Here is a 26480-nt window from a genome sequence, read left to right as displayed (position 1 = left end):
AATACATTTAGGAAATTAATAAGCATGTGGAAATGAAATGACACACTACTAAATAACCAGCGGGCCAAAGAGAAAACCATAAGAAAAATTAGAAAATATATTGAGATAAATAAAAATGAAAATAAAACATACTAAAATTATGGGAAGCAATGGGAGTAGTGCTGAAAGGGCTATTTCTATCTGTAAATATCTATATTTAAAGAGAAGAAAGATCTCAAACAGTAACTCAACCTTCCATCTTAGGAAATTAGGAAAAGAAGAAATTAAGAAAAGCAGAGCAAACTAAAGCAAGCAGAAGGAAGGAAATAATAAAGATTGAAGTGTAAATAAATAAAATAACAGAAAAACAAAACAAAATCAATAAAATTCAAATTTGTTTCCTTTGATCAACATAGTTGACAAATGTTCAGCTATCCTGAGCCAAGTACAAAGCAAGAAGACTCAAATTACTAAAATAAAAAATTTAAATATGGAACTTTATTATCAATCTTACAGAAACAAAAAGGATTATAAGGTAATACAAGTTAAGTTATAGGCTAATAAATGTGATAACCTAAATAAAATGGATAAATTCCTAGAAAGGCACAAACGACCAAAACTTATTCAAGAACTAGAATATCTGAATAGACATAAGAGACTGAATCAGTAATTTGTTTTTTTAAGAAATTATAAAAAGACCTTCCCATGAAGAAAGCTCAGGATGAGATGGTTTTACTGGTGAACCTGACCAAATGTTTAAAGAAGAAAAACATCAATCCTTCACAAACTCTTCTACAAAATAGAAAAGGAGGGAATATTTCCAACCTAATTCTATGAGGTCAATATTACTGACTCCAAAACAAGCAGACATCAGAAGAAAGGAAAGATGCAGACCACTATCTCTTATAAATATGAATGAGAAATCCTCAAAAAAAAAAATACTAGCAAATTGAATCTAGCAACAGATAAAAAGTAAGCCTATGGCCAAGCGAGATTTATCCCAGAAATGTGAGGCTGGCTCAGCATATAATAATTAACCCATGTGATCATCTCAACAGACACAGAAAAAGCATTTGACAAAATCTATCACCATTTCATGAATAAAAATACTCAACAAGTTAAGAATAGAAGGGAACTCCCTCAACCTTTATAGATAAAGAGCATCTAAAAAAAAAAACCCACAGGTAACATTATATTTAATTTTAAAAAGACCAAAAGCTTTCCTTCTTTTGTCAAGACTAAGACAAAAGTATCCATTCTCTACACTTCTATTCAACATTCTACTGGAGGTCCTAGCCAGGGGAATTAAGCAAGAAAGGAAAATAATAGGCATCCATACTGGAAAGGAAAAAATAAAATTATCTCTATTTGCAGATGTCATGATTTTGTAAAAATAAATCCTAAGGAATCCACATAAAAACTATTAGGACTAATAAGCTAGTTCAGCAAAGGTTCAAGACACAAGAGGAACATACAAAAGTCAATTCTATTCTTATACACTAGCAACAAATAATCTGAAAATGAAATTAAAACAATTCCATTAGAGTACACTTCTCTTGATGAGTCCTAAGTAAATAAATACAGGATTTTCAAATCACTATATTGTATACCTGAAACAACTTTAACACTGCACTACAACTCTAGTTAACTACACTAGAATTAAAATAAAAAATTAAATTAAATTAAAAATGTTTAAAAAGGAAAGCAATTCCATTTATGATAGTATCAAAAACAGTAAAATACTTAGGAATAAATTTAGTAAAATAAGTGTAAAATGTATTACTTTCAAAACTACAAAATATTGCTGAAAGAAATTAAAGAATATTTAAATAAATGGAAATAAACCCCATGATCATGGATTGGAAAGCTTAATATTGTTAAAATGACAATATTCCTTAATTTGATCTACAGGTTAAATGAAATCCATACCAAAATCCCAGCAGACATTTTTTGCAAAAATTGACAAACTGATCCTAAAATTTATATGGAAATGCAAGAGATCCAAAATAACCAACATGATTTAAAAGAAATATAATTGAAGGATTCGAATAAAGTTTCCTGATCTCAAAACTTACCACAAAGATATAGTAAGCAAGATAGTGTGGTCATAAACATCATTGGAATAGATTTCAGATTCCAGAAATAAATCTTATGTTTAGCTTAAATTAATTTGGGGAAATCAATTGAGAATGGGGAAATCCATAGACAGAAACTAGATGAGTGGTAGTCAAAGGCTAGAAGAGAGCAAGAAATGATGAGTGGCTGCTAATGATTACTGGGTTTCTATTTAGGTGATGAAAATACTCTGTAATTACATAGGGGTGATAGTTGTGCAATTTTATGAATATCCTAAAATCCACTGAATCGCACACTTTCTAAGCAATGAATGAGTGAATAAATAAATACATGAATATTTCAATCATTCTCAGGCTTCTGGGCAGTTGTTGAAATTTGTCCTATTATACGATTATTTCTGGGCCTATATATTCTCTCCATTTGGACTGTATGATGCTTGAGGACAGTTATTCCATATTATTCACTTTTGTACCAGGCAAAGCACTTGTACGTGGTAGGAAGATCAATAAACGTTTTTTAAGTAACAAATTGGTATCCCCAGCACTTCAGCATCTCAACAGTTATGTTCCCCAAAGAGCCTTCAAGACAGCTGAAGTGGACTCTGAACTGCCGATCCAGTCTCTCTCCCTTTCCCCCTTGAGATTTGCAGCAGTTGCTTGCCAAATCATTAGGACCAAGAGCTTGTTTGTGTCAATGTTGATTTTATTCCGTTCTTTGAAGAGCTACTTTGCTAGAATGTTTTGCATCAGGAGTTCAGTCATTGATGTCTCTGTTGGGCTAATCTTCCAGGTCTCCCAAAAAACGTCCTGACCAATAATCCAGGCTTTCCTGTTCCTCTTGCCTCTCTGCCTCCTCTCTTCTTTCCTTCTGCATCTCCTGCTTTCTACAGGTGGAGTTCTGTAGCTAAACCATGAACACTTTTTCCATCTTTATAATCCCTGTCTGGTGCCAGGCTGCCAGTTACCTCCACCTTCAGATTTGGCACTCATTCATTTATTCACTCATTTGTTCAATAAATACATACCAAGGACCTAGTATATATACCCTACACTGTTCTAGTTGCTGTTGATGATTACATTTGATGTTTATTCAGTGATGTGGGATTGGAGTGTTTGTTTGCTCACGGAACTAAAGGAATTTGTGTCGCAAAGATAAGAATGTTAGAAGAACTTGTGTTTGTAGCTGCTGATACCTAGTGATAAACTAGCTGACTCACTGATTAATAATTTCCATATTTGAAGGATTTTGGAAAATGAATCAACTCCTTTTCATCTACTATAGGCACTAGTATTTTAATCAATTCCAATTTCAAATCCATCTTGCAATTTAAACAAATTGCCATCTGTTGCTTGGGTTGTACTGGCTATGGCTTCAGTGTTGCTGTTACCTTCACAGCTTAAGTCAGAAAAGAAAAAAATTGTAGAGCATTAACATCTTGCTTATATATGTATTCATGCCGTATGATTGCTGGCAGCTCTCCAGAAAATTCGGCCTAGTTTCTAGAAACCTCTTCAGTCTGTCATATTAAAAGATGCACCATAATTAAATCAATTCAAGAATCTGATTATCTTCACTTATTTTTTTTTCTTTTTAATAGTGCAACAAAAACCTACGTTCCTGCTTGAAGGGAGCCCCCAAAAAACTGGAAGATTTCATAAGGGGGTTGCATCCTGTCAATCTAGAGGGGCCTAGATGCTCCCAAGGTGGGGTTGCCGGAGCAGTGAAGGGTTGCATGGGTAGATTCTCAGCTCCCAGCTGACAGATCCAGTTTCCAATGAGACAGTGTCTGTGTAGTGCTTGCTCAGGCCTGCCTCATTCTCTCACTTTTCCTTAAACAACCATTAGTCCCATTTTGTAGCAGCTGCCTGCAGAGAAGAGAAACCATTTTTTTTTTTTTAATCAAGTCTCATTTGGTGTTCATGTACAGCTGCCTACTCCGCTGTGGTTCCTCTCGGATTTTATGTTTGCTCTGTCAGGAACTGGCCTTCCTCCACCCACTCAGACCTCTCTCCAGTCTGGTAACTAAATGTCTACACCAGAAGGTTCAAGTGGTTTTAAATCCTGACATTGATTCAGGTCATTTTACAGCCGGAAGTCCCCTGAGAGCCTCTTTACTCAAAACTGAGTTGGTGGACCAGTGGTGTCAGCATCATGTGGGTATTCGTGGGTTAGTAGACCCTGCTCCAATCCTATGGAGTCAGAAATTCAGTGGGAGGGGCCCAGAAGTCTTTCTTGTAGCAAGCCCCGATTCTGATGCACACCGAATTTTCTTAAGTTCCAGCATGTTATCTGTGCCATTCTTAATACGCTTGCCTAAAGCCTGTGCACCTCTTTCCTAGACCCTCTGGCTTGGATTCCTGTTCCATTGTTTCTCCTCTCTGACACTTTTTTCCCACTGGGTTAGGTTCCGGATTCTAGCCTCCCTTGCCCCCTCTGGAGCAGACTCCACACCTGCATGCTGCTTCCTGTGTTTATTCACTGTCTCTCCGGGAAGGACAGCTGGGGTCTGGCCTGTTTGTTTAAGATAGCCTCCTTCATGCTTTCTTTCCAACCCACACTGATGCCTACATCAGCTCCTGGCCTGACTGTAGAGGGTGGAACCTAGACAGGCAGGTGTGCTGCCCATTAGCACAGGTCTCCACACTGTCTCCTGGACCGTCTGTCTTTCCCCCATCACTGCCTGTCCTCCACAAAGCTGCAGTTTTCTTCCTAAGGACAAAATTGATATTATTTTCTGCTTTTCAACTTCTGAAAATGCCAGTTTTCTGCAGGATGAAATCTAAATTCCTTCACATGATATCCAAAGCTCTGAACAGGCTATATAACTAATTTATGTCCTCAAGTTCATCACTGTTGCCCCCTCTCAGGCCCAGATTTATGCTTCTGACACTTCACTTGTCAGCCCCAGTGCCTTTGCACCTGCTGTATCACTCCTCTCCCTGCTTCTCCAGCAGGCAAATGTCAACTAGTCTTTTAAGATTCAATCCAGGGGCACCTGGAGGCTCAGTTAGTTAAGCGTCTGCCTTCAGCCCAGGTCATGATCCTGGGATCCTTGGGTCCTGGGATTGAGCCCCGCATTGGGCTCCCTGCCCAGTGGGAAGCCTGCTTCTCCTTCTCCTTCTGCTTGCTTCTCCTTCTCCCTCTGCTAGCTGCTCCCTCTGCGGTTGTGCTCTGTCAGATAAATGAATAAAATCTTTTTTAAAAAATTAAAAAAAGACTCAATCCAATCCATCTTTCTAATAAGGGCCTGCCCCTCTGCCAAGATGACTCACCTGCACTCTCCACTGGACATTTTGTTTACAACTCTTATTTCACCACATGCTAGGTTGTGTTTGACTTGTCAGTTTATACATCTTCTCAAACTGGAAGCTATTTGTGGGCAGAAACAGTGTCTCATCTTAATTGAAATATCCAGACCTTAGTATAGTGACGGGCACATTGTAGCAACTCAATACATACTGTCAAAATAATGCCAGATAAATATGCAGATTCTTAATAAATGTGACCCAAAGAATATTGTTAGAGATTAAGTCACTTTATCACTATAATAAGGAAGCTTGCTTTACAAAGTTTCATGAAGTAGACCCTTTGTAAGACAGATATATTTCCTAAAGAATTGCTTTCTGTCTTAGTCAACTTTGACAGCTATAGCAAAATAACATAGATTGGGTAGCTTCAATAACAGACTTTTTTTTTCCTCACAGTTTGTGGAGGCTGGGAGTCCACAATCAAGATGCCAGCAGATTCTGTTCTTGATAGGGCCCTCCACCTGGCTTGCAGACCACTACCTTCTCACCTTGTCTTCACATGGCAGAAAAAAAGGGCTGGCCTCTCTTCCTCTTCTTATAAGGAAGGGTCACCACCCTCATGACCTCATCTAATTACCTCCCAAAGGCCCCATCTTCAATTATGTTCACTTTGGGGGGTTTCAACATATGAATGGAGCAAGGGGGAGACACACAGACGTTCATACATAACCCTTTATAATATAAAATAATTAACTCCCATCTTCTCCATATATTTATATATATATGTTCACACATCCCAACAGGGTAATATGCCTATTATTTTTCCAAGAATATTTATAATTGTACTGTCTTTCTAATTCGGGAAGTTCCTTGGTAAAATTTGAGTTCCTTGGGATTATTTTATTATGGCTGCTGATAGAACAGGCTGTCTTGGGAAAAGACAAGAGATGGTATATGGGTAGTGACTTTGTAGGTATGTGGTATTTTTAATTAAAAAAACTTTATAAAGCTTAATTTTTAATACATGCAATAAAATCTTGTAGGCTTTTATGAAGAGAGATACAGCCTAAATAATTTAAAATAGTACTCAGCTAAAGAAAGTTGTTCAAGGAAAAATCCCACGTCAACTAAAGTATATACATAATATTTCACATGTGATCTCACTTGAGGCAGCCAGCAAGTGTGTGGTTCCTATCTGATAACTGAGGAGTGGTTCACAGTCTTTGTGACTACGTGCCCCCCAGGATTGTACAGTGCACAACCTGCATAACCATTTTTTAAAAGGTTTTATTTATTTACTTATGAGAGACACAGAGGGAGAGGCAGAGACACAGGCAGAGGGAGAAGCAGGCTCCCTGTGAGGAGCCCGACGTGGGACTCAATCCTAGGACCCCAGGATCATGACCTGAGCCAAAGGCAGACACTCAACCACTGAGCCACCCAGAAACCCTTGCATTACCATTCTTGATGGCCTGCTTATGAGATAAAGGCTTTGTCCTTCATCACAGACTGAATTCTACTAGTTCTTAATTGGGCTTCAGCTGTACCAGAGATTTAACCCTGCCTGCACATTAGACCAATTAAACAGACTCTCTGGGAGGGGGACCCAAGTTATCCATTTTTTGAAGTTTTGGGGGGATTTTTTTTGTAGCTACAATGAAGGAAGACTATGCTCCTGGCACTTGGTAGGCAGAGCCGAAGGAGGATATGCTTCCTACACTTACAGACCAATTCCTTAAGCAAAGAATTGTCTTTGTATCCTGCATCATTTTTAAATATCTTCTTGGATTTTTTTATGTTCCTAAAAAGAATTGTTTATAATTATCTCATCCTAGAACCTAATTCTGTTTTGTGTATAAACATATGTAAATATATGTAAACATATAAAAGTATTTTTGCAGTTTTAATATATACTGATTTTTTTAGGAATTCAACCAAAATTTAAACAGAAGATTGTTCTGTTTTAAATTCAGAACTTTACCTAGAGCTCTTAAGATAGTATAGCATGGGTGTTAAGAGCATGGATTGTAGAGCCAGTTTATTTGAGTTCACACTTCCTAGCTAAGTGACTTTGGACAAAACACTGAACCTTCTTCTATCTCAGTTTCTTCATCTATAAAGCAGAGATAATAAAATCTACGTGATAGTGCCTTATGAGAAATAAAGGAGTGAATAGATATATATCAGTTAGTTTTTGATGCATAAAAAAAATGCCCCAAAACCTAATAGTTTAAAGCAACAATATTTGACTCCTTATTCTTTGGGTTCAATTTGCACTGGGCTCAGCCAAGTGGTTCTTGGGCTGGTCTCACCAGGATATTTCATGTTCTTGCGGTCAATTGGCAGTCGGCTGGGGCTAGTTGGTTCCAGATGGTCTCACTCACATGTCATACTTGGCTTAGGTGACAGAGCCACAGAACCCCAACATTTAGCAATGTCACCTGGATTTCTTCATGTAGTGGCTGGGTGCTAAGAGATAGAAATGTGAAGTCCCACACAACTACTCAAGCACTTTTTGAACTTTTACTTGTGTCACATTTGGTGATGTCTTATTGGCCAAAGCAAGTCATCTGGCCAAGTCCAGAATCAAGAGATAAAGAAATAGACTCTACTTTTTGATGAGAAGGTCTTCAAAATATCATGGTCATTTTTTTTAAAATTACAGTTGGCCCTTGAACAGTGTAGGGGTTAGGGGCATCAATACCCACCCCAGTCAAATTTCTGCATAGAACTTTGGCTCCCCAAAACTTAACTAGTAATAATAGCCTACAAGGCTATTGACCAAAAGTCTTACCAATTACACAGTCAATTAAAATATATTTTGTATGTTATATATATTTTATACTGTATTCTTATAATTAAAGGAAGCTACAGAAAAGAAAATATTATTAAAATCATAAAAAAGAATATATTTATACTACTGTACTGTATATTAAAAAAAAAAAAGAAACACGTATAAGGGGAATTGCACAGCAAACACCCATGTTGTCCAAGGGTCAGCTCCACACAAAGCACTTAGGATAGTGGCTAGCACATAGTAAGCAAGTCTGTAAGTACTAGTTAACAGTACGTATGGCAATACTTATACAGATGCTTTATAAGGCAGCCCCTCTTGCACTTACTCTGAGTGAAAATTATACTAAATTACAAAATTTGAAGTACAGACAGGAAACAGAATCAGAAAGAAACGTTCTCGCCCAGTTCTAATTTATGGAAAAAAATGGTAATTCTGCAAAACTTCCAAAGCCTAATTTCACTTACAAGATGCTGTTTAGATTTCTGTATTTTGGTGTGGCTTACTGGGCAGGATCCTGAGTTCTGGGATCAAATTGCCTATGTTAGAATTCTAGCTCACTACTCACTGGCTGGGTAACCTCAGACAAATTACCTAGCCCCCTAAGTCTCAATTTCTGCATCTGTAGTATTGGAGGAATGGAAAGTTTCAATTCCTGAGGTCCTCATGAGGATTAAATGAAGCATAATATATAAAGTGCTTCTGGCATAAAGTAAGCATCCAGTAAATGTTAGCTATTGTTTTTCTTAATGTTTTAAGAATCAAAACTCATCTAGCACAGTTCACAGATTTCCAGCCTTGGAGGCACATGGGAATTACCTGAGGAGCATAAAAATACTGACACGGGTCCCACTCCAGAATTCTAATATAAATGGCGTGGAGGGAGGACATTGCATGGTGGGTTTTGAAAGCTCCCAAGGTAGATCTAATGTGCTGTGGAGATTTAGGAGCACTAGTCTATTAAAAAGGATACTAGAGGTGATCCAGGGCTAACTTGTCATTTCTTAGATGAGAACACTGAGACCCAAAGAGGTGACAGGAAGTGCTTAAAAACTTCTGGTTGGATGGTGGGTGGGAAAACTGGAAATTAGTACCCAGGGACTCCCACCCCTGGCCCTTTCCCTTTTATGTGGCCACTGCGAGGACAGGTGAGTGACAGGGCAGTCTGTGTGACCCTCCTCACCAAGAACCCATAGCTGGGACAGGGGACACTGACCCCCAAAGTCTACTTGATGCCAAGTTCAAGGCCCCTAAATTAACTCCAGGAATGACTTTGTTCTTCCTTGATTTGACAATCTCCCTACACTTTCAGGTTTGATTCAGAAGAGGATTCAGGTTCTGCCTGTGTTTGCTTGAATCAAGCTTATTTCATTTATTCCATTGTTCTTAGCTCAGAGCTATATTTCGGGGCCCCAAACTAGAACTTTTCTTCATTTTTTTCCCCTTTCTTCTTTCCTCCCATGCTCCTTTCTCTTTCTTCTTTCCCTCCTTTCATGCTTCCCCTAACTGCATCCTCTGAAGGACATTTGTCTCAGACGACTACATTCCTCCACCCTCATGAATAATCTTCCATATAGGAATCGCCTCGCCCTTTTAAATTGTTTCTGGAAATAGGAGTGTTCCTCAGTTCATAATAGTGATTCTGCTGAAGTGCCAATAATTCTCAGGATCAGAGGGCCAGCTTCACCACAAGGCCAGGAAATGTTGGGGGAATTCTGTGACTGCTCCCTTGATGAAAGGTTGACCCCGAAGGGCTCAGAGAAATAACAGCTAGCTGGTAGTGTCAGGAATTTCCCAGGAGCAGGCACAATATTCAAAAAAAAAAAAAAAAAAAAAGAAAGAAAGAAAGAAAATTTCATTTACCTTTTTTTCCTCTCCAGCTTTAGCCTTTACAAATATTAGTCCTTTGTCGTTTTTTTTCAGAGCTTTTAATTACTGAGATTGAAGGGAACAAATTCAATGAGCCAGAGAAAGGTGTATATAGACCACAATTCTCAAGAACCTGGCCTCTAAAAAATAAAAAAGTATTCTTACACAAATAAAATTGGGTACCAAACTGAATATGCAATATGATCTGATTTTCTCATTTTGATATATATGAATATATATATTTGATATATATGTATATCCCACTGAATGATGGGATTAAAGGAATATTTTTTACTGTTGCTGATCTGTAGCTCCTGATTCTTTTATGATGAATATGTATTACTCATGTATCAAAAAAGCAATAAACCCATTACTTTAAAAACAAAACAAATGGTAAATATTGATCTTAGAATAAAACCCTGCAGGCATTCTTTTTTAATATTCATTATCCCCAAACTGTTTTCATATGATACTCAGGATCTTAAGAGAGTTATAAAATTAACTGATTTGTTTCATCGCTTATTGATTTGTGTGTACGTGTGTGCACACATGCTCTGTTGTATTTTTGTCCTTTATTCCAACCCCCACTTATCACGAAATTTAGGCCAATTTGTATCATTTCTCTGGCCTTCTCAGCCTTTGTGACATTTCCAATTCCCTCTGCAGATTTAATTAATGTCCTGCTTATTCATTCTTCCACATCACTGATAACAAGAGACATAAAACTGGACCGGTACTGGCTGCTACACAATCCTTGATACCTCCCACCACTGGACACATCTTTCTGCTTTACCCAGTTTTTGAGCCAAGCTGATTGAAACTGATTTTGCAAGTAAAATTCACTCAGACATTGCATCCAATGATTTATGAAGTCCACGCAGCCGTGTGGTGTCCCATTAATCACAGACACTACAATAATCTATTTGTGTGCAGCAGTCCTCATAAATCGGAATAAAATAAATTCCACAAGCGCATCTTCGGCTTTTGCGACAGAGCACATGGTATTATTCAGGGCACCATCCACATAATGCAATGTTAGCAGACTTGCAGATTCCTGAGCTTGGTCAAGCAAGTAAAAATATGCATTCTTTTACCGATGCGTGCCAAAGCTAAAGAAATTATGGCTTGTTCAGCCACCGAGTGAGAAAATTTCTTTGGGGCTCAGCTATCTCAATTTTTTTTATTAAAACTGATGTAAACAAAAAGAGTATATGAGGCACAACAGGAAAAGTGGCAAGATGATTTTGTCAACAAACAGTCCAGAATTCTATCTTCAAATAAGCATCAAGCACTTATACGTAGTCACCATTTGGAGACTCTGATTTCAATGATGTTACTAAACAATCTTGTAAATTCTCTTTTGAGATTGATCTGTGTTTCACATGACAAAAAGAATGACGTTAGTGGCAAGCTCACTTCATTTGTTGTGCATTTTTTATTTTGAATACTGTCCAAAATTGTTGCACACCATGTCTGGTAAAGATTGTGAATGATCCAGCTAGGTATCAGGATCAGCTAGGTATCATATTTTTTTTTCAAATATAAATGGATTTATTTTTCAAATATAAATGGATTTATTTATGTTTATTTGTTTATTTATTTAATTTTTTATTTATTTTTGCCTAATTATAAAACCTAACAATATAAGAATATATTGCATGAAATGATAATGGTATAATCTTTAAAAAGGGGGGGGGGGCCTTGGGTGGCTCAGTAGTCGAGGGTCTGCCTTTGGCTCAGGTCATGATTCTGGGGTCCTGCACCCAGGTCTCCACGGGGAGCCTGCTTCTCCCTCTGCCTATATCTCTACCTCTCTCTCTGTGTCTCTCATGAATAAATAAATAAAATCTATAAGATAAAGAAATGATAATGGTATGAAAATAAAATTTAAAAGAATTGCATGAAGTCTTAACATAAAAATAATCACTCTTAATATATTACTAAAATAGCTTTTCCAGAATATTTATCTGTATTTGTGGGTGGAGCGATATGGAGATAAATAAAATGGGATGAGATTCTACCATAATTTTATATGATTGTATTACACTAATTATAGTTATAATATTATTATATTACTTGCTTTTGAAAAATCAACACTATAAAAAATAAAAACAAACACTATATTGTGGATATTTCTCTAATACACATCATCATTTTAATAACTATAATTTTCCATTACATAGATTAATCAACACACTGTTAATGGACATTTAGTTAATTATCTATTTTTTTAAAGATTTTATTTATTTATTCACAAGAGACACAATGAGAGAGAGGCAGAAACACAGGCAGAGGGAGAAGCAGACTCCCTGCAGGGAGCCCAATGTGGGACTCAATCTCTGGACCCTGGAATCATGACCTGAGACAAAGGCAGCTCCTCAACCACTGAGCCACCCAGGGAATCCCAGTTATCAATTTTTTAACTATGGACAGGACTATCATGGACATCCTGGTTGCAAGATGTTGCTGCACTTGACCTTATCTTCTTCTTCTTAGGAAAGGAGTTTTTTGAATAAGAAATGTTCCTAGAGTAAGAATTATTTTCCTAGAATAAATTCTTAAAATTGTGATATCTGGATCAGGGATATGTCCAACTAATATTTTGATATGTATTGCTAAGCTGACTTCCAGAAAAATTATACCAAGTTACACTATTGTCAATAAGTAATAAGATTATTTATTGCCCCCATCCTTGCTAACCCTGGATATTGCCAATTATTAAAAATGTTTGTCGACCTAGCAGATAAAAAGTGTTTTCTCATTATTTTAATATGCATGTCTTTGACTATATTTGGTTGAACATCTTTTCATATGTGCTTTGGTCATTTATATCTCTTCTTTTGGGAGCTACCTTTCCTTATGTATTTCCATTTGGGGGAGGCAATGTCCATCAATTTTATTGATTTATAGACCTATGTTTACATTTTTAATCAAAACCAAGGTATGAACCTAACAAGTCTAATTGCCTTGTAAATTTGTAATCGGATTAGAGGTTGGTTCCAAAAATATTTTGAGAAACGGCAACTCTCTTAGAAAATGGGCTTATTTTCTCAAGGTGATAATGTTAGTGCTTTGAAAAACAATACTCATCTATGTTTCTTATTCTTGTGAGGCACTTTTAAACATACTTTGTGTATGTTTAGTTACTCTTTCTGCAGGCAAGCTTCCCTGATGATAGGCTTATGCTCCTCACATTTCATTTTTGCAACTAAAAAATAAAATTAAAGAGAGTTCTAGAGTGAGAAATAAATCAGGAACCAAATGGAACTGTCTCCTTAGTTCTTTGGTGGCTTTTAGAATGTAAAAACAGGAGAATAAAGAAAGACGTTTGAATCCTTACACGTCTGACAGTTTATGCATCATCGTAGATATTTGAGGAGCAGGTGAGTTGGATGCTGAGGGGGTGGGAAAAACCTGGATGCTGGATCAGTAAATAGAGTTTGGGTAAACTCATGGTTCTCAACAGGTAAATGGCTATGGCCCTAATCTTCGAGGAGCGACATGGAAGTACCAAACAGCCTAGCCAAGACGGTCTAATCCTAGAGTAAGATAAACAGATCAGAGTCAATGCACGATGATTTGGTACTGGACAGAGGATACTACAATGTCATAGTGAGGCATGAAGTCATCAAGACCTGGATCTGAATCCTGACTCAGGTACATGGCCTTGGGATATTTATATAATTTCTCTGAGCCTCAGTTCCTCTTCTATAAAAATATGTCTGATCAGGGCAGCCTGGGTGGCTCAGCGGTTTAGCGCCGTCTTCAGCCCAGGGCGTGATCCTGGAGACCCAGGATGGAATCCCATGTCGGGCTCCCTGCGTGGAGCCTGTTTCTCCCTCTGCCTGTGTCTCTACTTCTCTCTCTCTGTCTCTCATGAATAAATAAATAAAATCTTTAAAAAATATATGTCTGATCATACCATAAGATGAGATTGTTATGAAGATTGAAAGAGATAATATATGCAAAGCATTTAGCATATATATGATTCCATGTGCTCACCCAATGGTTACTAGGAAGCAGAGGAGACATTTAAAATATTTAAGAATGAAACTGTATGGCCACTGGTTAATCAGAACAAATGCCTGACCAGTGAAGCCAATTAGAAGGAATCCCAATGAATTGAGGAGTTAAGCAATAAATTGAGTCAACCAATAAGAAGGGATACAGCCCCACACATCCAACTGGTGTGCACTGTTTCTGAGAGGTAAGAAAGAGGTTTTCATAGTGAATAAATGTCCTAGGGATTGGGGCTTAGAGAAAGGAGTAAATATTCAACAGGGCCAGACTTAGCATGCTATATAAACAGTCCAGAATTAGATGGAGGGAAAAAACAGTGGGGAGGTCTTGTTTTCTAGAGACTCTACTCTGGGACCAGGTGAAGTGCCTCAGGGTGCTATGGGAGTAGCTGGTGCACAGAAAGACAGGTGGTGCCCATCAGAACTCAAGCAGCAATTGTCCAGACAACAGAGCGCAATCCCAGACATCATCACTACTAATCAGCCAAGGTTAGGATGCAGACAGACAGGTGTGTAGGCAAAAGGAATATGATTCCAGCTATGGAGTGAGTCAGAAAGAAGAGAGAAAAACTAATACCGGATTTATTAATGCTATATTGTGGCATTTGAAGGCAAAAGATCCTTTCGCACTGTCTGCTCAGTAGCAGAACTGGAGACAGAACTAATCCAGAGGTAGACAAACAACAAAGTTGCTGATACTGAGGAGGACGGAGGAGGGCTCTATGCCTCACACACCATGTGTACCATGTGAGACTGCTGAGAGTCAGCAAATGGAACATGATCAGCATGAAGGACCTCACTTTCCTCATCTATAAAATGAAGGAATTGAACCTGAACATATCTGAAGCCTCTTCCAATACTGAATATATATTTTTCTGCTATAAGAAATCTCTGGACACAAAACAGGTACCCCTGGGTAGAGTACTAAAAGGGTCTCCAGCCTCAGTGAGTACTTTCCTTACAAAATGCTGATGACTTATAGATGCTAAATAATACCTTTATGCTTAGGTTGTTCATCTGAGAAAATATGGTTTTAATGCAGAGCTAAACGCTTTTTTCAGGTTCTAACCATGTGGCAAAGAACAAAATGGAAAATTGCAAGGTAAGTTTGACCCGTGAAACTCAGGAACTCTTCACCTGTTTTGGATTTTCAAAATCTCTGTGGCATGTTGGCTTTATCTCACAGCTCATTGTCTCACAGCTGTGCCATTTGGTAAGTCTCCCTACTAGTTTTCTTGTTTTCATCCATTGTCACCCTGGTACTCTCCTGCCATAATTTCAACTTGTTAGTAAATACCTTTAACTTGTAAGCCACATTATTTTATATACCACTGAAAAAGAAAATAAACTACCAATTAAACTATGATATGCCATCAATTGTGGGATGCATCCCACATTCAGAGCTGTTAAAATATTTTAAAGTGTGTCTTAAAGTCAAGAAAATACGTTATCTTTATAAAATATGAACCTGATGTGGTCACTTGTCTCTAAAATCTCCAAACATTCCCCTAATGGATGAAGTCTAAACTCCTTCCTACAGAGATGCCTGGATGGCTCAGCAGTTGAGCGAGCATCTGCCTTTGGCTCAGGGCATGATCCTGCAGTCCTGGGATTGGTCCTGGGATCGAGTCCCGCATCCGACTCCCCATGGGAAGCCTGCATCTCTCTCCCTGTATCTCTCTGCCTCTCTCTGTGTCTCTCATGAATAAATAAATAAAAATCTTTAAAAATAAAAAATAAAATCTTTCCTACAGATTTGATGCCTCTATAGTCCAGCCCAACCTTACTGGCCTTGTCTCCTAACATTTGCTGCCCTAACATTTCCAGTGCCCTCAAATTTCATTTTCCCACAGCAAAAGCACATGTTATCTTACTTCTTTCAATAACATTTATTAAATGCCTACTGTGTACAAAGCTCTATTCTTGGCATGCCACTGTTTTCTTTGCTTGGAATCTCTTCCTCTCCCTTCCTTGTCCCCTAAACCTAGTGTCTATTCTTCCTTCAAGATTCAACCTGACTCGCTTCTCATTCATGAAAAAGTTTTGTGAAACTGTATCCAATTTTCTCAAGTAGACTTAATTTTATAAAATTCTATTACACTCTATTGAAACTGTTGACTTACCAGTTGCCCATGCTAGACAGTGGGCCCCTCAAGCACAAGGAAAGACATTTATTTTTGTAACCAGAGTAGTGATTAGAAATGTAGGATCCAGCTTGCTGGCTTCAAAGACCCTATCTTGCCTTATAGGGAATCATGCACCATAAGTGGTGAGACAGACATGAAAAGTACAGACTTTAGGGGAAGTACAGAGTGTAAGGAGTATAATCACTATGAGGTGAAACTCTTGGGTTTGATCCTCACACAGGCCAGAAGTACTACTGTGTTCTAGAACCATAGACTAGACTGCATTTTAAAAGCTTGGAAAATAGCAAAGATTTAGTGAATATTTGAACCTATTACAGGTTTAAAAAATCCCATCATTAAACATGCTAGAAGACTTATTAAGTATCTATTATATGTTCAGAATCCTGTAGGTGCCAATTTCCTAAGTAGCTGATGAGAAAAATGAAGCTCTTATTATAAACTTATTCAAAGCCACATGGACAGTAATTAACACAGTCAGAATTTCATCCCAGGTCAATCTGATTCCCAAGATCATGTTCTTTCCATTAGAGCACTTTATGGCACAAGGTCTCATGATCATTGAGGATATTCCTGATTTAGTCACTAATTTGTCAAGGAAAAAATTGACTAGTCTTCCTCCTTAAACACCTGTGATTGGCATTGCTAGTTGGCTCCTCTCCTTGGCAAATCTAAACAAGAAACATGACATGGTCTTTGACAATAATCAGCTGATAATGGAGACACTCTTGGAATTTCCTTATATAACTTCATGCCCTGTGAACCCAATCTTCCAGTTTTCTTGCTAATCTACATGGTCACAGCTTGCTGGCAATTAGCACTTGGTCAATGAACTTGTTTTGTTGAATGAATTTTAGTTTGAGCTTGAGAAAGTTTGTGAAGAACAACCAATGTAGCTAATAAGATTATCAAGACTAATCAATTAATTAATGGAAAAGAATATGAATGTGATGGCCTTAGAATCCAATACCAAAATATTAGAATATTCATTAAGTCTAAATGATAAGTAGAAGGAGGTGCTGATTTAAAGTCCATAATAAATTTGTGGATGTTGACCTGATGAGGGTAATACTTGGGGTGGGGAGGCTTCAAAGGGCGGCATACATGGATAGTATTGCAAAGAAGGCTTAGAGAGGAAGTAATATATTCTGACAGGGGGTCAGATACAGAAAAACAGAGAAGAATGAGGATTTGAAGAGCTTCATCATCTTGAGTGCAGAGGACCTTGGTAACCCACAATAAAGTCATTGGGCAGGGACAGTATGAGAGTGTGGAAGGTCACTCTCACTGGGTAGCAGAATGGAGGAGGCCACCTTCTCATTTGACTAAGTGAAAAGTTTTGACATTATTTATTTAAATTGCCACTATTCAGTCCTAAGAAAATGCTAAGATCTTAGAACATTGTGAAAATTAAAAAATGTAAATGCCAGAATTGGTAACATAATCATTTCACACCATTCCATGGTCAAACAAAGGCATGTTGATTATAAGTGCATGTCAAAATGGCATTTTGTCTGAGAATATATAATAATAGCTAGAACCTGAATAAGCAGTTAATGTTATTTCTGTTTAGGCTAAAATATGTTAGGATGAGCTGACCACTATAACAAGCCCCAAATCTCAGTGACTTAGCACAGTAAAGATTCATTTCTCACTAATATCACCATCCACTGAGATTGCAGTGAGGTCTATGTATGTGAACGTGTCTGTACATAGGAGGTCAGCTTCAGATAGTTATTGAGGAATCCAGGTTCTATCCCTTTGGTGGTTCCAAATTTGTCTGGTGCCTCAGGTCCTCTCTGGCATGCTCTGCAGCCAGCCAACAGAGAGAATGAAAAATTATTCAAGATTGTGGAGAGGTTTGAGGCCAGCCAAGGCAAGATCCCCAGCCACATTTCCATCCACATTCCATGACTCTGTCTAACCACAAAGAAGATGCTAAGCTTTGTTTATTGTGTGTCCAGAATGAAAAGAAGGAACATAAAAATTGATGGGCACTACCATTTTCCCAGAAAACAGGTAATAAATTCTCATTTCAATGACAAAACATCTGTATGATATATAGGATATGAATATAAAAATACCAATATTCTGATGAACATTATCATATCAGAATTTACAATTCAAATAAACGATGTCTCCTTGTCAGCAGTTACTTGGAAAAGATGAATGCTGGTTCCATGGAAACCACCAATGTCTATCATTTTTTATTGAGATATAATAGACATAAAACATTTATTAGTTTCAGTTGTATAACATAATGATTTGATATTTGTAAAATATTGTGAAATGAGCACCATTTTAAAAAAACTTTTTAAAAAGATTTTATTTATTTAATACCGAGAGAGAGAAAAGAGAGAGCGAGCACAAGCAGAGGGAGAGGGAGAAGCAGGCTCCCTGCTGAGCAGGGAGCCCAAGGGGAGGGGGGGCCTCAATCTCAGGACCCTGGGATCATGACCTGAGCTGAAGGCAGACGCTTAACCAACTAAGCCACCCGGGTGCCCCTAAACTCTTTTTTAAAACATATTTTCTCTGGAACATATGTCAGTTCTTTTAAATATTCCCAAGTATCCATCCTTTGAGGATGAATTTACTAGAGATTATAAAAATTAAGTTTGAGCCAAGTCTTGTGAATGAGGAAGGTAATCTACTTGAGTTATAATATATTGAGTCATATATGGTAGTTAAACAATGAAGCTTACTTTCCCATGGGACTACACAAGGCAATTCCAAAATAAACATTTTAAGAATGATTTGAGCACTTTCACTAAGTGTTTGAGGGAGTGTGCAGATAAAAGTTTCTGGAAGGCAATCTGGCTGTGTAAATAATAGGCACACATTTTGATCCACAATTAGCAATTCCACTTTGGGAATTCACTAAATGAAGTCAATGGACAAATGTTTAAAGATTTTGCTAAATGGGAATGCACTGCAGCTTTGTTTACAACAGTGAATGTGTAAAACAAACCCTAAAGGCATATTAATATGGCATTATTCAATATAATATGGTATATCCATGCAATGTAATAATATTCAGTAGTAATAAAAAGGAAGCAGTTTTCATCCTAAAGATCAATGTACCATTTATACATATAAGTGAAAAAACATTTATGAACCAGGATGTGTATCCCATTTTATATTTTATACTTTAAAGGGGAAAATAAGCCTTCAAGGATGTGTAAGAAATGTTATTAATGGTTAATATTTCAATTATAGGATTTTAGGTGATGTTTCACTTCTTTTTCTTCTTAAACTTGCTTATATTTTCTCATACCCCCCCCCAATCCCCATGAGCACATATTTGTAAAGAATATATATTAGAAGTAGTGGTCTGTAACATGGATTCTGGAGCTATACTACCTGTGTTTGAAGCCCAATTTTTCCCTTCGAATCATTGTGACATTGGGCATGTTATTCAACCTTTCTGTAACTCTGGTTCTCCACCTGTAAAATGCAGGTAATTATGTACTTATTTCAACCGGCTATAGTGAAGACTAGTCATGATAGTATTCTCAGGTAATAAGCAAATATACACATAGTAAATACTTTGTAAATATTTCTTATTCAATAATTAGGAAAACAATGAAGCTATTTCTATTTTGAAAAAAACACCAATCACTATTTTAACTTTTCATATGCAAATTAACAAAGAAGGCAAGGTCTTGTCATAGATGTAAATCTTAAATTGGGTCTGCAAAAAACAGTAAAACTGAAAAGAAAAGCAATTTGCCATTCCCAACTTACTGCCTGAGGCAGTTACACACACAGGCTCTTACGGTATAATAGGACTGGGTTCCTAACTCAACAGCCCTCCAACAGAGCTCTAAGACTTTGCAAGCCACACAGCCTTCTGTGCCTCAGATTCCTCAGCTATAAAGGGGAGACAGCATTTAGGCATTGAAGGTAATATCAGGCATTGACCTTATAGGGCTCTTCTGTACATTAATTAAAGTAACCCTTGTGAAGAGCTTGTTAGCAGGCACTCTACAAAGGTTAGCTATTACTATTATCATTATTATTGATGATACACCCTGTGAACTATTATTAATGAACTAACCTTTAAAATAAGACTGGAATAGGTCCAAGAAAATATCACCAAGGCTACAACCCCAGAGCTAGACAGACTGCCAGAGTGGGACCAACAGAAAGATCATAAGAAGGGGAAAACAAGGCAGATGTCACACAGTAATAGGTACTGAGATATCACATAGCAAGGATTCCAGCTCAAGTGTAAAATTTAAGGAGAAACTCAATGAGAAGGTCTCTAAAAATAACAATATTAAAGGAGAACAACCTTTTTTATCCACACTATATCCTGTGTGGGTAGTATTCAAATTTGTCTCCATTTTACAAGGGAGAAACAGATTCAGAAAGCATAAATATCTCGTTCAAACTTTTATAGACAGCACGAGAGAGAAGAGAACCTGTGTGCCTCACTGCTCTTCTAATACCTCTGGAGCAGCTGCCGTACGTAGGCAGGATAGGTAAGACAGGAACTCCCTTAGTAAAATTGGGTACTAGATTGTGATAACCTAGCCCAAGTACCAGATCCAGAGCCCAAGATCAGATGGCGGAGCCCCCAAACCAGGGATTTCCCTGCCACTGAAAGGGCCCGAGCCCAACGTGAGCCCAGCTGAGGGAGACCAGAGCCAAGGGGGGTGGGGCAGGTTGGAGAAGGTGAAAGGAACAGGTTTCTTGTCCTGGTTTCTTCATAGATCTTTCTACCATGTATGCAATATCTTTAGAAAACAATGATACTTTTTCCTCTGGTGCAATTCAGTTCTAAGAATATGTTTTTCAGACTCCAAAGGCAACTCCTACATTTTTCTTTTCATTTCAGGAAAACACAAACATCCGAGAGTGGGACTAGAGTGGAGAGGTTGAACTAGGCACCATACCAAAGAGGATGGCTCTAATACCAGTGGACTGTCTATTGCTCTTTTATTTCCGTTTTCTTCTAGGTCCCCAACTGGGCATTTGACTTTTAGACTTTTTCAAGAAGTTAGCAAACTCCTCCCATCCAACCCCCCCAAACGGCCAATAGAGGGCGGACTGTCTCTTCTTCCAGACCTCCATCAGAAGTATAGTCTAACTCCCTTTCCTTTTAGACCTGTGGGATTTTGTTTTGTGCATTACCCACCTACCCCCAATTTGGAAGACCCCTTCCTGCCCAACCACCCTTTCAAGGGCTTATTTTAGAGGCATTTACCAAGACCAAGAGAGAAAGGCTGAAGGCAAGAACATTCATCTTTTTGCCTATAATCCTTCCCTCTCTTTTTCAACTCACCCACGCACGCATACATTCTTACAAGTCATGCTCCCCTTCCAATAAGCTGACAATTTAGTGGGGTCCAGACCTATTTAGAAAAAGTTTTATAATATATCCTGATAAATGCTACAAGCAGAGGTATTTACAAAATGTTATAGATCAGGAAATAAGCTCAAGGCACTTCCCAGAGGAGGAGCCTTAGACCATATTCCATGTATGGCTCTAACACGTGTATATGCCTTACAGTCTACGTAATCCCTCCCAGTGCACTTTCTCCCTTGACCCCCAATTGTCACCATGTTGGGCCCACCTATCGTTTCTTCTGTATCTTTACTCTGGTCTCTAAAGATGAGGGAATTCTTTTGTGTTTGGGCTTTAATCTCACTCAGGCTTGACTTCTGGCCACCCAATAGTCCCTCCTGGATCCCAGGGAAGAAAGTGCTATTTCATAACTGAGCTCCTCGTTCACACACTGGTTTCAGAGAAGTTCCCAGGCCCTTGCTGGCTTCTTATTTACTATTAGTTTCAGGCTTCGTGTTAACTCTTCCTGTTTTCTCCTTTGCTTCTCTATGAACTCTACGGTACAAGACCACATATAACTTGAGTTTTCTAAGCTCATACATCCATCCTAGTCTTAGGAATCTCTCCAGTCCTTTCTAAGGTTAACCTGAATTCCCATAAGAAGCCAGCCTTTATCACCTTGTATTTGACTACCTTCCTCTGGAATCCCAGGAACGATGGATGGTGACCTCGATATCATCCCTTGCCTGTGTTCAATCTCTAGCTTCCCCTAACCCTTAATATATTGCCTTAAAGAAATAAAAAACACAAACACAAAAGCAAGACCTTGATAATGATCCTTCTTTCAATCGACAGCTTTCCCACTCCCGCATTTTTTTTTCCTATCACCTGACCTTGGCTTTTCCCGGTGAGTCCTACAATGTTATCTGCTATATTTTAATAATGTCTTTATACTTGCATTTGAACAGAAATATAGATAACCTCTCTGCAAGAGTGGTAAAGGCCTTTTAACACAGCACAATGATGACAGTTTGTTGGCAAATCCCACAGTGAAGTGCTAGTGCCTTGTTGGAGTACAAGCAACAATCATGTTTCACGGCGTTGTGTGTTTTATCTTTCTTGAATTCTAGTAGAAAATCAAGCATATTTCAAATGTTTTCACCAATACTTACAATTATAGAATCTCAGGGTATAAGGTCTTTTAGAGAGCATCTAATCTGACCTCCTACACTACTACAGGAATTGCCTCTACAAATCTTTGGAAACCAGTCATACCAATATCTCCTTAAACCCTTCTAGAAAATGAGATGCTCATTCCCCCTTTCTACTGTTGAACATCCTCTCTATCACCCACTGATAATCAGTAATAGTTAATGAGTCTCTTCGCCTCAGGACAAAGAAAAATGATTGGGAGAAATGCTTAGTTTTCTGATGCCAGTGACTAGGGACTATTGCACTGGTTAACTTTGGGTTTTGGTTCAGAATTAGAGTGGGTAAATCCAAAATATCTAGGATAAGTATAAATTTGTTCCGAAAACAGAGGATTTCAAAGGCATCTTTGTTTCCTTTCTCTTTACATTGCTGTGCTATTAACTTTTGGTTCATTAGTCACGATTTTCAGGATCCACTTGGCTGCCACCTTTCTGCAGCCAGACTATTCTGGATCGGAAGGTTTGCTGCCCAGTCCTACCTCACACCTGCCACAGGACCTGATTTTTTTTCCCCCCTTATACAGATGCAAGTCACTTTTTCTTAATTCGCTAATTTTATTGACCTTGGTACATATCCTGTGAGTGATGGGTCATTCAGAGCCTGTCATTTCGAGAACATTTTCTGACAGCTACAGAAGAGCAACCACCTCCACACAGCGCATTTTGCATCACTTCAGTTACTTCTTTACCAGGTTTATCACAAATAATACTTGCCACATACCTTCTTTATTAATACATTCACAGTAAATAAGCCAACGAGAGAGAGAGAGAGAGAGAGAGAGAGAGAGGGAGAGGGAACCCACCGCTTCTGTCCAGGAGCTTGGGAAAGAACAGGGCAATGTCAGATGACATTAATGATGCATGAGATACACGGGTCCAATCATGTCAAGACTTGTAGTAATCCAGTGTTTGGCCTCACCCAGGGGAGAGAAATTCAGCTCTGCTCCTTTCCATCCACCGCCCCCTCCCGTAACAGCACCTCCGCACACACAGCAGAGCGACCAAACACACAGGATGTGGACAGTTAAGATTCAGCTGGAGCTACAGCAGCAGCCCTCCGCCGTCCTGCCCAGCCCCTGCCGAGCGTTTACCTAGACCGTTTGAAGCACTTAATTAATCCACCAGCGGCTTCGCTGGAGGCGTCTCGAGCTTCCCGAGACTCCATTACACAGTGTCTTTCTCAAAGTCTCTCCCCAGCCCGGGTGCAGGATGGATTCTCATCCCTTCGCGGAGCTTTCCGTGCACCGGCTTCCCTTGCGATCCGGAGGGTGCCTCAGCCAAGGCTGCACCCCCCCCCCCCCCCCGGGGCCCCGGGCTTCGGCGGAACCCGCGGCTCTCCCAACCCAAAGCCCGCGCAGGAGGGGCAGCGGCTCGCCTCGGGACGCCCGGGCCGGCCGCGGTGGCCCAGGCGCCTCCCGCTGCCCGCGCTGCGCGCCGCGAGCCCGAGCCGAGCCGAGCCGAGCCGAGCCGAGCCGAGCCGAGCCGAGCCGAGCCGAGCCGAGCCGAGCCGAGCCGAGCCGAGCCGAGCCGCAGCGCCCGGGAGCCCGCGGAGCCCCGGCCGGGAGGCGCGCGAAGGCTCGGCCGCGGGGCAGGCTCGGCGCGCCGGGCTCCAGCCGGAGGAGCCGGAGGGGGAGGAGGAAGAGGAGGAGGAGGAGGAGGAGGAGGTGGAGGAGGAGGAGGCGTGTGAGGGAGGAAGGGCCGGGCCGCCCGCGAGCGAGGGCGGGGGAGGGGAGGGAGGGAGGGGAGGTGGGGGGGCAGCCAATGAGCGGCGCGCGGCGCGGGGGGGCGAGGTCTGGGGGATGAGGTAGGATGGGGGAGGGCGCAGCCCGGGCGGCGGAGGCTCGAGCCATAAACAAGCGCCCGGAGGAGCCGCGCAGGAGTGAGGCGAGCGGGGCGCGCGGAGCGGACGCGGCGGACCCTGAGCTGCGCCACCGCGCCCACTCGGCGGCTCGGGAGGCGGGGACCGGCCCGGGGGCTGCGCCGCCGCCACCGCCGCCACCGCCGCCACCACCGCCGCGGGGCGGCCGACGCGGAGGAGGAGAGGGAGGAGGCGCCGCCGGCCGGGGCTGGAGCCCAGCGCAGCCGCCGCCGCCGCCGCCGCCGCCGCCGCCGCCAGAAGTTTGGGTTGAACCGGAGCTGCCGGGAGGAAACTTTTTTTCTTTTTTCCCCTCCCTCCCGGGAGGAGGAGGACGAGGACGAGGACGAGGAGGAGGAGGAGGAGGGGAAGCCACCGCTGGCGCCAACGCTAGTGGGCTCGGGGTCGGCGCGGCCCGCAGAGGGGGCGGGGGCCTCGCCCCGCGAGGGGAGGCGCGCCCCGGGGGCCCCGAGGGGGGCGCGAGGACCGCGGGCTGCGGGCGCGGCGGCGGCGGCGGCGGCGGCGGCGGCGCGTGTGCCCCGCGCAGGGGAGGACGCCCGCGCCGCTCCCGGCCCGGCTGCGAGGAGGAGGCGGCGGCGGCGCAGGAGGATGTACTTGGTGGCGGGGGGCAGGGGGCTGGCCGGCTGCGGGCACCTCCCGGTCTCGCTGCTGGGGCTGCTGCTGCTGCTGGCGCGCTCCGGCACCCGGGCGCTGGTCTGCCTGCCCTGCGACGAGTCCAAGTGCGAGGAGCCCCGGAGCTGCCCCGGGAGCATCGTGCAGGGCGTCTGCGGCTGCTGCTACATGTGCGCGCGCCAGAGGAACGAGAGCTGCGGCGGCGCCTACGGGCTCCACGGAGCCTGCGACCGGGGGCTGCGCTGTGTCATCCGCCCCCCGCTCAATGGCGACTCCATCACCGAGTACGAAGTGGGCGTCTGCGAAGGTACGGCCGCCGCGCGGCCCCCTCCCACCTGGCTGCGCCCAGCAAAGTTTGGCCGAGACTTTCCCGAGGAGAGAGGGCTCCGCGGGAGGAGGGGGCCCCCGCGTCCCCGGTGCCCGCCCGCCCCCGCCCCCTCTCGCCCCCTCCCCCCGCACGGGGCCGGCCCGGCGAGGCGGGGGTCGCGTCGCGGGTGGGGGCGGGCGAGGGGGGGGCCGCGCGGAGAGCCGCGCACGTGGGGCGGTTCGGGCCGGGACTGCGGGGAGGGGGCGGGCCCCGCGCGGCGGGCGGGGGGCGCTGCGGAGGCCGTGGCGAGCCCCGGGGGAGTCCGGCCGCTGCCGCGCTCCCGCACTGGCGCAGTGTGCAACCGAGTGCTGCGCACCGTTCTCCAAAGTGCCTCTTCTGCTGGCGAGGAGACGAGTCTTCTGCTCACACTCCCAGGGTTACTCGTATTCTTTTTCCCTTGCGCGCTTTCTTCACCCCCTTCCTCCTCCTTCGCATGTAAATCAGTTTCGGCCCCGGAATATGTCAGCCCAGGGGAAGTTACAGACGGTGGTTACTCATTTATTTGCCTATTGAGGACAGTCAAAGGCTTTCTCTTCTGAAGGGGGGCGGAACGGGTGGGGGGTGGGTGTTGCGCCTAGGAGTGAAAAGTTGTTGCTGGCTGCTCACCGCTGCTCTTTAAGATCAGATACCCGCGTGTTTTCTGTCGTGTGGCCGGTTCCTGCTGTTTGTTTGACAACGAGGGCTGTTCTGCTGTTTTTTGTTTTTTTTTTTTTTTTTTCCCACCAGGCGTTGTGCACCTCGGTGCGGAGCCTGACGGAGGGAGAAAGCGGTGAGAGTAGTGAGCCTCCCGTCGTCGGGTGGATCCCTGAGCCCTGCCCGCCTGCCTCGGCCTCCGGGTGCTTGGTCTGGTTTGGGGACAGGAGACAGAGGCAGGGAGTTCTTTCTCTCTGGCTAATAATGGGCAGGACTCGGTGAGCACCAGTTAAAAGCGGGATCCCTGCTTGGGCTGACGTCGGGGTGATGATGCTGTTCTGGGGCATCGCGGTGCAGAGCCG

At 41.8% G+C, this 26480-nt stretch overlaps 1 protein-coding gene across 12 annotated transcripts in view; it reads left to right on the top strand.

Moving 5' to 3' along the window:
* Positions 1-24456: 24456 nt before the first annotated feature.
* CRIM1 (cysteine rich transmembrane BMP regulator 1) overlaps positions 24457-26480 on the top strand; it is a 186843-nt gene continuing 184819 nt past the window's right edge. For 3 of the 12 annotated variants that reach the window (XM_072767314.1, XM_072767310.1, XM_072767303.1), the window contains exon 1: positions 24502-25425. In XM_072767314.1, coding sequence (XP_072623415.1) covers positions 25095-25425 — 331 coding nt within the window. In that variant the 5' untranslated portion in view covers positions 24502-25094. Of the gene's footprint in view, positions 25426-26480 lie in introns of all 12 variants that reach the window. The other 9 variants (XM_072767311.1, XM_072767309.1, XM_072767312.1 and 6 more) reach the window with 7 other exon arrangements.

Source organism: Vulpes vulpes, chromosome 8, assembly GCF_048418805.1.
Source record: "Vulpes vulpes isolate BD-2025 chromosome 8, VulVul3, whole genome shotgun sequence".
Taxonomy (NCBI): Eukaryota; Metazoa; Chordata; class Mammalia; order Carnivora; family Canidae; genus Vulpes; species Vulpes vulpes.
This window is presented reverse-complemented; position numbering and strand designations above follow the sequence as displayed.